Raw genomic sequence first — 9,360 nt, 5'->3', positions numbered from 1 at the left:
CCAAGCAATCATCGAGTTTCGGCTGGGAAGACATTGCCACGTGGCTTCGGCGCTCTGCCGTTAGATCAGCCTAGAGGTGATCATGGGTTACTAAATGAAGAGGATTTTGAGGATGTAGCAGACGAGCGAGTTGGAGCGCAGGGTGGAGTTGAAGAGCTAGTCGGAGCACATGGTGGCCTTGAAGATGCGCAAGCTCCCCCTCGCAAGCCCTCTTGTAAAAAGAAAAAGTTTTTCAAGGTTCGCCCTCGCAAGGCCCATGTCCCAGATCCTACCATCCCTCAAAATCGGGCTCCTGCTGTGAAGCGATGCATTCCAAAGGCGTTGCAAGAGATTCGTCACTATCAAAAAACTTCAGACCTTCTCATACGCAAGGCACCATTCGCACGTTTGGTAAAAGAGATCATGCAAAGTTATCGAATGGCGTTTCGAGTTCAAGGTATCGCCGTAGAAGCTCTGCAAGAAGCGGTAGAATATCATCTAATTTCTATTTTTGAAGACACCAACTTGTGTGCTATTCATGCAAAATGGGTGACAATAATGCCCAAAGATTTAGCTCTTGCGCGTCGAATCAGAGGACAAAGAGATTGAATTTGACTTTTAGGCAATTTTGCCAATGTAAAGATATCTTTTTGAAATATAACGAGTCGTGGCTTTTTCAAATATAACGAGTCGTGTACATTTGTTTTGAGTGATAAGTAAAGCTAAGTAGAGAGAGGAAGAGAGAGAGAGAGAGAGAGAGAGAGATGTGGATAAAAGAACTGTCAACAAAGTTTGGTTGATTGAATAACCAAAAAAACATTGTATTCTTATAATTTTTGCTTAAAAAACCTTTAATTAGGCTGTCTAGAGGCTTGCCGCAGAGGCGCGCGAGAAGCCAAAAGTAAATGCTACTTCTGACTTCTCGCGCGCCTTTGCGGCAGGCCTTTAGACAGCCTAAATAAAGCTTTTTTATGCCAAAATTATAAGAATACAATGTTATTATGTTTTTATTGATGGAGATTGGACTGAAAAAAACTCTATATTTTGATTTAGAGAATTACACAAGTGTATCACAAGATAGAACCAATCATATACTATCTATCATACAATAAACTCAATATAGAAGTTGAAAAGTACCAGTTAAAATCAATTTCCATTCAAATTTTGAAATAACAAAGTACAAAGATGTGATATCTCATTACATACTTGAAGGAGTTAATTACAAGATTTATGCATCTATTGACTGCTTGAGCCATCTAAGATATGGCGAGCAATGTTTTCTTGGCGCTCTTGGGCGCAAGGAAGCTGTATGTGCAGCACATCCCAAGCAATTTGTTCCACATTTCTTAGACCTACAGCTTGGCTTAAGGCCATGTTACAAAGCACACGACCACGAATGTGTGTCGCAAATGCAACACTGGCCAGAGATTTATTTACAAGATTTATAACTTGGGAGGCTTGAGATATGGTTGATAGGCATAGGATGCGGCTCATTGCTTTCATCATTGACACCCAAAATTGACCACAAGGAGTGTACTCCTTGTGGATTATCGCAAAGCCGTCCTGGGGGAGCTTGCCAAGGTAATGCGCAAGAGACGATTGTCATCCAAAAGCTTGGCGCCTACCATCTCCTCCCCGACCTGCATGCTCATCCAGCTCCACAACATTCTACAAAGAAATCAATAGGTAAATAAGATTTCAGAATTCCACAATGAAAATTAACGTAATCACAAAACAAAAATCAATTAATACCTCTTGTTTTTCGTCGTCTACATCGTTTATGCCTTTGTTGTCAAGAGAAATAGATGAATTGGGAGCCATAGTGACACTCTCAAGTTCATCTATATGAACAGGCATAGGAGTGGGTTGGGCTTCAAGCAATGCGCGTGTAGCTACAAACTCATCCTCTGACACAGATGAGTGCGGTGCATTTGTCACCCCCACCATTGCCAACTCCACTGTATCTACCACACTCTCTCCAAGGGGAAGGAGGCTTCGATCCAAAGGATCGGAAGAGGGGTCAATGGCAGAGGACTCTACAGTGGCACAGAGGATGGACAGACACTCATCCATGCGGATGTCAAGAGTCTTTTCAAGATCATGTAAAAACAAATATTCCTCCCCATCTATCACAATTGGGGAGAGGTGTTCAAAAAAAACCTCCGGAGTTAATGTCTCCTCCGGTGCATCTGTAGCGGGCTTAAAGGATGCTTCTACACTCTCATCACTCATGGATTTGGCGACATCCATGACACCTCCTGGATGGGTTAGGGCAAGAATATTGGCCTCTTTGCTTGCATCCCAGGGCGCGATAGAGGCTCCTTTGTGTCCTTGACGACACCCCCAAGGCGCAAATGAGGCAAATTCACCTCAGATCTTTCAGGCTCCTCCGCAAGAAGAAACACAAAAGTCGCCAAGCGACTTAGAAACTGGGTGCCGACCTTCTTCTTTTTCAAATGTGAATCTGCAATGTACTGACCTGCCTCACCCACAATTACACAAAATCGCTGAAGTCGCTGGGTGAAAGGCCGATCGCCTTTGTGTATGTAGTGAAGCAAATTGCATGGAATCCACAATTCCCCTTGTTCGACAATTGGTCCAGCATACTTGTCGATGTAAAATTCAAAAAATTCTAAGATAGGCTGTTTAGGTGAATAGTTGCATTCACATCAGGGAATTGGGTGAAGCAATTGTGAAGATCGTCATGATCTTGCCACTCGGTTGTTTGTAAAAATGCTTGGAAGCGTTGTAACGCTGTGGCTTCGGGAGGGGTGGAGGAGGATGCCATAATGCTAGCTCTTAAAGTAGGAATGCAAAGAGTGTTGGAGCTCAAATGAGAGTGTGAACAGGCAAAGAGTGTGAAAATGGTAGGGTTTAGGAGGCTTTATATAGCATGCCCCCCCCCCCCCCCCCCCCCAAAAAAAAAAAAAACAATAATTAAAATATTAAACAATTTTCATAAAGTAACACAAATAACAAGAAGTTACAAAAAACTTACAAACTAAATTACAATCATTTAACTCAAAAAACACATCACTACAACTTGAAGATAATGTGCATTGCCAAAATTTGATACAACCATCTGCTTGAACTTACAATTGTGATATTATAAAAAATTTAAGTACAAAACATAACTACTCTAATGATAAAATCAAATTCTCTTCCGTCGTCCGCGCCTTTTCAATTTGAATCGTGCTCTCCATACGGCTACCAATCTAGCAAAAAATAAATAAATTAGCATACCCAACTTAGAGCAGGGAATAATCAAAAGAACATAAATATAACATAATTAAGAGAAAAAATTATTCACCTTACGTTGTCCGATGCAAAATTTTGTATCTTCTCCATGCTCTAAACCCATTATCATTAAGTGCTCCCGCACATTGGCCAATGTCCAATGCTTGTTCACTTTGACGGTTTCAACGGCACCACTCGACAATTTGATTGCAATATCAAATACCTCAATTGTAGCATCGGTGGATTGCAATGGAATCCATTCACCAAGCTTGCACATCCACCTTTCATAGAAGTACCGCACGTAAAGAGTGGAGTGCACCTTGATGAAATGGATAGCAATGTCGAAACTTCCAACCTGACACCGAAAGCGATCTTCGTTGTGAAGTCCTTCAAGATACGCCCACTTCTCCCCAAGGATGGATTCCAATGTATCGTATTGTAAATCTTTGCAAACATACATAGTATTTGTATGATGGAAAGGCAAAGATCCAAAGATGCTAGCGAAGACATGAGCAGGACAACACCATCCAAGCCCAACGGAACGCGAGGCTTTTCCAAATTTTAATGATGCTCTCACATCAGCTACAATCTTGGCTTTCAAAGACATTACAGTGAATGCATCTGGCTTTGGCCACTCCATGCTACGCAAGGTTGTAGCCTCCAAAGGTTGTAGCTCTCCGTAGCCTTCCTCATCTGTAGGTACAATGTACTTGTGGGTGTAGAAGAACACCCTCTGTCGTGCAAGGTTTGATGAAGCTGTGTTGGAGAAGAGCATATCCCCAAGACTTGCATGCATGGCTGTAAATGTGCCTGAAAGGCACGAGAGTGGTTGCTCCTCCACAAGGCTAGATGGAAAAACATCTACATAGAAACAAAACAGTCCGTGAGATGTAAAAAGTCCATTTTTTTGTTACCACCAAAACCATTGAAGTGCAAGGGACATACAATTACAAGGAAAATCCCTTGGGTTGGTGATCCCTCGTAGACGCATGTGTCCAAACATGAAAACATGTTGAACGATTGCCACCGTACCCTTGTCTCTTACTTGCTTGAAGCCTAGTAGTTTTCCCTTCCAATGGAGATCAACGTTTGTTCTTTCACGAACATGATGGGGACCGATTGCGGAAGGTTGCATGTAGACCCACGCACCTTCTTGAAAAAGCTGAGGTTCCCATTGCTGCTCCTCATTCTTCGAGTTGTGGAGAACCATACTTTGAATGATGGGTTTGGGGCGTCTATTTTGACCATTGTTTGCCATGGATGCTTAAGTGGGAGCTTGAAATTTCAATGGAGAGCTTGGGGAAGGAGGAGGGAGACAAAGTTTAGAGAGAGAGTGGGAGCTTACAATTGCAATGGAGAGCTTGAGGAAGGAGGAGGGAAACAGAGTTTAGAGAGAGAGTGGGAGCTTAAAGTTGCAATGGAGAGCTTGAGGAAGGAGGAGGGAGACAGTTTAGAGAGAGAGTGGGAGCTTAAAGTTGCAATGGAGAGCTTGAAGAAGGAGGAAGGTGTAAAAGTTTAGAGAGAGAGTGAGAGCTTTGTGTTATGGAAAGGGGCTATGGAGAAAGGGAGTCTTGGAGAAAAGGTTCTAGAGTGAGAAAATGACTTTTTGATCATAGGGTAGGTTTGGGGGGAGTTTTGGATGGAATATTTTGAATTTAATTTTTTTTTTAAATTTTGAAATTTTAGGGTTTTTGCAAAAACGTAACTGTGAACCCACCACTCCCCCCCTCCCTTTTTCCCCCTCCCTCTTTTACCCATCCACCTCTCTCTAGGATACAAAGCAATAAATGAGTGGACAACCCTATTATTCTCTCTACTTTCTTAGGTTCTAGACTTATATACATTGCTCTCTTCCTATTGGCTGGAGCCTAATTAACCTTAATCCTATATGGCCCAAAGAGAGTCCACATTTTTCCTAATGCATTCATAAGTGAGTGGACAAATCAACATATTACTCACTACATGGTACTGTAATTGGTTTGATGACATGATAACCTTTTGAATTGAAAATACTCATCCTTAAAATGTCTACATGCTTTGTGTGTAGCATATTATCTGTAATCACATGCCTTGGTTTGTAAGGCAATATGGTAGCTTGGGTGTTTGTTCTACACAGGGCGTGGAAAAAACCCTCTACCAAGCTCGTACTGGTTATTTCAGTCACACTCGATATGGATGTGATGCAGAAAAAGCAAATAGCTTAGAGGAGCTACACCAATGGATGTATCAAAAACTAATGCACAGGTCACATCGCAAGGAATAAGTAAAACAAAGTCAAATTGGCCATGCTGTGAGATGATCCAAAAAATGGCGAAGAAAGGAGATATGGGAGTTATTGTCTGCGGCTAGACAACATGCGGATTGGCGTCTACAAAAGCAGAGCGTGGGAAGGGTTTGGAAAACACCGTTGCAAGTTATGCCATAACTCTCATCCATAGCAAGATCCAAACATCAAACTTAATGTATCTAAAACAATCGATGTAATTTCAGCTTTTCATATTGTGAATGATGGCTGCAACAAAATTTAAAATGCGATAAGACATTGATACTCTATCATTTCAACTTTTCATAATGTAAATGATGGTTGTAACAAAAAAAGTACATTGCAAGACACTGTTACATAATCAATCTAACTTCGATGCATAAAATAAATACATTCTATTTATTTCTAGTCATCTAGAAATGATAGAAAATATTTTGGCCTCTTGCCCTTATTTGAAGAACCCTCTTCCTTGTGCCTTGGTCTCTTTGAATGACGAGTTTCATCATCAGCATCCATCACAAGCACGTTGAGCTTGAGCAATTGGATCTCCTTACATGCCTCAACCTGCAGGGCCTCTTTTATAAGTTGAATGATTGGTTGCTTTTGTTTCAATAGATCATGTTTTCCATATTGTGGCAACTGGCGTGGGTCAATGATTCCACAAGCTAGAACATATGCAACATGTGACAAAAAGTAGCAGTTGGGCAAGCCATACATGCCAGGCCCTACACCAAAAATTGAGACCGTATCGCTGCTTGCTTGTCTAGCAGCATCACCTTGTCTGCGTTCCATCTGATGGCCGCGCCTTCTAGATATCTTGAGAGTGTCTTCAATACAAAAAGAGGGAACTCATCCTTGTCCTCGAAGAAGTTGGAATGGAAGCAGAGGAAGTTTGGAGCATTCAAATTCTCCAAGTACTGACCAAGGGAGGAATTCTTTCCCAAGTCTACTTTACCTCGTCCATGGGGACAAGGAATGAACTTATCATCATAGACTACGAGCTACAAGAAATAAAAGCCAAGTGTTGGTATATACATATGAAACTCTCATACACGGAAGCAAAAAAATATCTACACAGTAGTATACCTTCTGATTTTCATCCTCTTCGAGTAATGTAGCATTCCATAAGTCAAGTGTACTCTTGTTTGCAGAGGATGAGGAAGGCGTCAATGTTGTTGATGGAGCAATTTTCCCCATTTTTGTGATTCCAAGACTTTCCTATACCACCCTGAACTTTGACTCCGTTGGAAGCGTCGCAGCACATGCGGTTGCATCCTTGTATATCATTGCTAGTGCCTCTGTTGGTTCGATAAACTCACCCGCTGTTACATGAGCATCCATGACAAAATACTTGTCATTGGCAGGGTTGATTATACTGTCATCCTCTTGTAGATTTTGAGCAACTATAGCAAGGCAGTAGTCCTCTCTCAAGTCAAACAGTTCCATGATGTCATTAAGCATTACATAATGATGATCACTGATGGGGACGGTAGGGAGCACATTTGTTGGCAAAGCTCCCTTTGGAAACTGAACACATTCTGAAACACGCAAAGTGCCACTTGGTGGTTGCACCAATTTGTCACGAGTGACTGAACAGTGACTGCTCTCGCCTCCTTTGCTATGTCTCGGTGATCATCCAGATTAACACTCAAAAAGAGCATGAACCCAGCATAGTATTCTGCAACTCGTCGACACTTTCAATTATGTACGGGACATCTGATGTCATTCCTGCAAGACTACAGCGGCAACTTGAGGCTGCTCCTGTAAAAGGTATCTTTCTTTAAACAATCAGAACTGATATCCTTCATGTGAACATATCGACAACCCTCAAACTCAAATGTGCCTCTGATCATCTGTTGCTCGTATGTCTGATGAAACTCTGTAAGGAAATGTGATGCAGAAGCCAAAAACTCTTGTAATCAAAAGGCAGGGTTGAAAATAGGCCCTGAATTCCTGCTCTTGTTGTTGAAGCCCAATTTTATAGAGAAAATGGTACAGCTTGTCTTCGGGTGCCTCGTTAGAGCAAGACAGCTCCTCCTCTATCTCGATCTGAAAGGGATCCATTTGTGGAGAGACGTAAGAAAACTTGGGTTTTTGGTTAGGATAAAGGTAGGAGGGCAGTGGTGGCTAACACCAGGGAGTACAAAGGGGAGACTGATGGGCCTTCTATGTATAGACTTCTCAAGAACTCGACCGGGTCATTACAACCCCCTTATGATCGCATTACTAACGATGCAATGAATGCAACACAAAGACCAAGGTAAGCTCAACCATCCCTATGACACGTGTCCTAGTTGGCCGAGTACCGTAGCTATATAAAGCACCTTGACTGCATACTCTAGAACTCTCTCACATCTACACAACACAGGTATGGAGGACAAGAAGAGAGGAAAGGTGAAGCTTCCCAAAAGATGATCGCAAAAATGAAGGAGGTCAAGAAAATGCTATCTGAGGCAAAAGCTCTTTGAAAGGAGCTGAAGAAGAAAAACAAAGGAAACCAAAAAGAAAAGGCTGGGGAAACCAGCACTACAAAGGCCGAGGACAAGAAACCACCAATGATAAAGGAGGAAGAAGAATAATTGTAATGGACAAACAAGATAGTGCATCAATCACCTCTTAGTCTTGTGTAATGGAGTCCTTGAAGATAATGCAAATGTCTTCATATCTTGTTCCTTTGTCTCTGCCTCTTTGTTTCTTTTTTTGGTTATTGATTATGAAGGAAGAGCTTTTATCAAAATATGTCGCACCACAATGCGAGTGGGAGGTTTATGTCACACAGCCGTTCATATGCTCGCACTCTGCAGCAACAAAAAAATGTCGAGTCACAACGCAATAGGGAGTTCTCTTCACGATATGGGTGGTCTCTATGCGTTGTGATGCGACATCTAAATGTCGCGCAACAACGCGATAGGGAGGTGCATCCATGTTGAGATGTCGAGCTCTACACCTTGAGCTGGCATCCACTACGGGTCTTGGCCGCTTACGGCATTTACTCACTGACGTGTAAGGTGACCGACACGGAGGATCTCTGCCAGTGATTCTACAGCTGGACTACACTTATAGTGCCAGCCTAGTACGCTTCTAGCGAGTTCACACTTAGTGACCGCATGTACATATGTGCTACTTTTCAGCTTTAGCACTTAGTCATTTTGTACTCTCTTTTCTGTGAAGAAGAAGAAGAAGCTTTCCATCTCTGTGTGCTTTGTGCTTGTCTTGTGTAGCTCTCTTGCATCCTCATTCTTTACAATCCACGATATGGGTGGTCCCTATTGCGTTGTGACGTGACATCCAAATGTTGTATCACAACATGATAAGGAAGCACATCCACAATATGGGTGGTCCCTATCGTGTTGTGACGTGACATCCAAATGTCGCGCCACAACGCGATAGGGAGGAGCGTCCACAATATGGGTGGTCCCTATCTCGTTGTGGAGCGACATTCAAATACTGCACCACAACGCGATAGAGAGTATCTCCACGATATGGGTGGTCCCTATTGCGTTGTCACGGGACATCCAAATGTTGCGTCACAACACGATAGGAAAGGATCACCACAACATGGTTGGTCCCTATCGCGTTGTGGCGCGCCATCAAGAGTGTCGCACCATGACGCGATAAGGAGGTCTAGCTATGGTACACTCTCGCTTCTTGTGTTGTGCCGCGATATTTTTCCTTGTCGTGACACAATGCGAGGAGGGGGTTTGGTTGATCAAGGTCCATCCCATATCGGGTTGTGTCACGACAACCACATATTCAACATACAATATGCCGCGTCTCCTTGTTGCGATGATGCACTATTCCCAATGATGATAAGCGACTCAATTAATTGTGTCTATCGCCACATGTATATCCCATGTTTAGTAATGATGATGATGTCCTTG

The 9,360-nt window shown here is 42.6% G+C and overlaps 1 protein-coding gene across 1 annotated transcript; it reads right to left on the bottom strand.

Moving 5' to 3' along the window:
- Positions 1–3,268: 3,268 nt before the first annotated feature.
- On the bottom strand, positions 3,269–6,676 carry LOC147433432 (uncharacterized). The gene is made up of 4 exons (XM_086492082.1): positions 6,566–6,676; positions 6,402–6,480; positions 5,926–6,306; positions 3,269–4,077 (listed from the first exon to the last, which is right to left on the bottom strand). The coding sequence occupies exons 1-4, from the start codon at positions 6,674–6,676 to the stop codon at positions 3,269–3,271; spliced, it is 1,380 nt and encodes a 459-aa protein (XP_086348208.1).
- Positions 6,677–9,360: the final 2,684 nt, after the last annotated feature.

The sequence above is a fragment of the Adiantum capillus-veneris genome, chromosome 20, assembly GCF_014529385.1.
Source record: "Adiantum capillus-veneris isolate H3 chromosome 20, ASM1452938v2, whole genome shotgun sequence".
In the NCBI taxonomy this organism is placed as follows: Eukaryota; Viridiplantae; Streptophyta; class Polypodiopsida; order Polypodiales; family Pteridaceae; genus Adiantum; species Adiantum capillus-veneris.
Note: the sequence above shows the minus strand (reverse complement) of the source record. Positions and strands in the feature narration are given on the sequence as shown.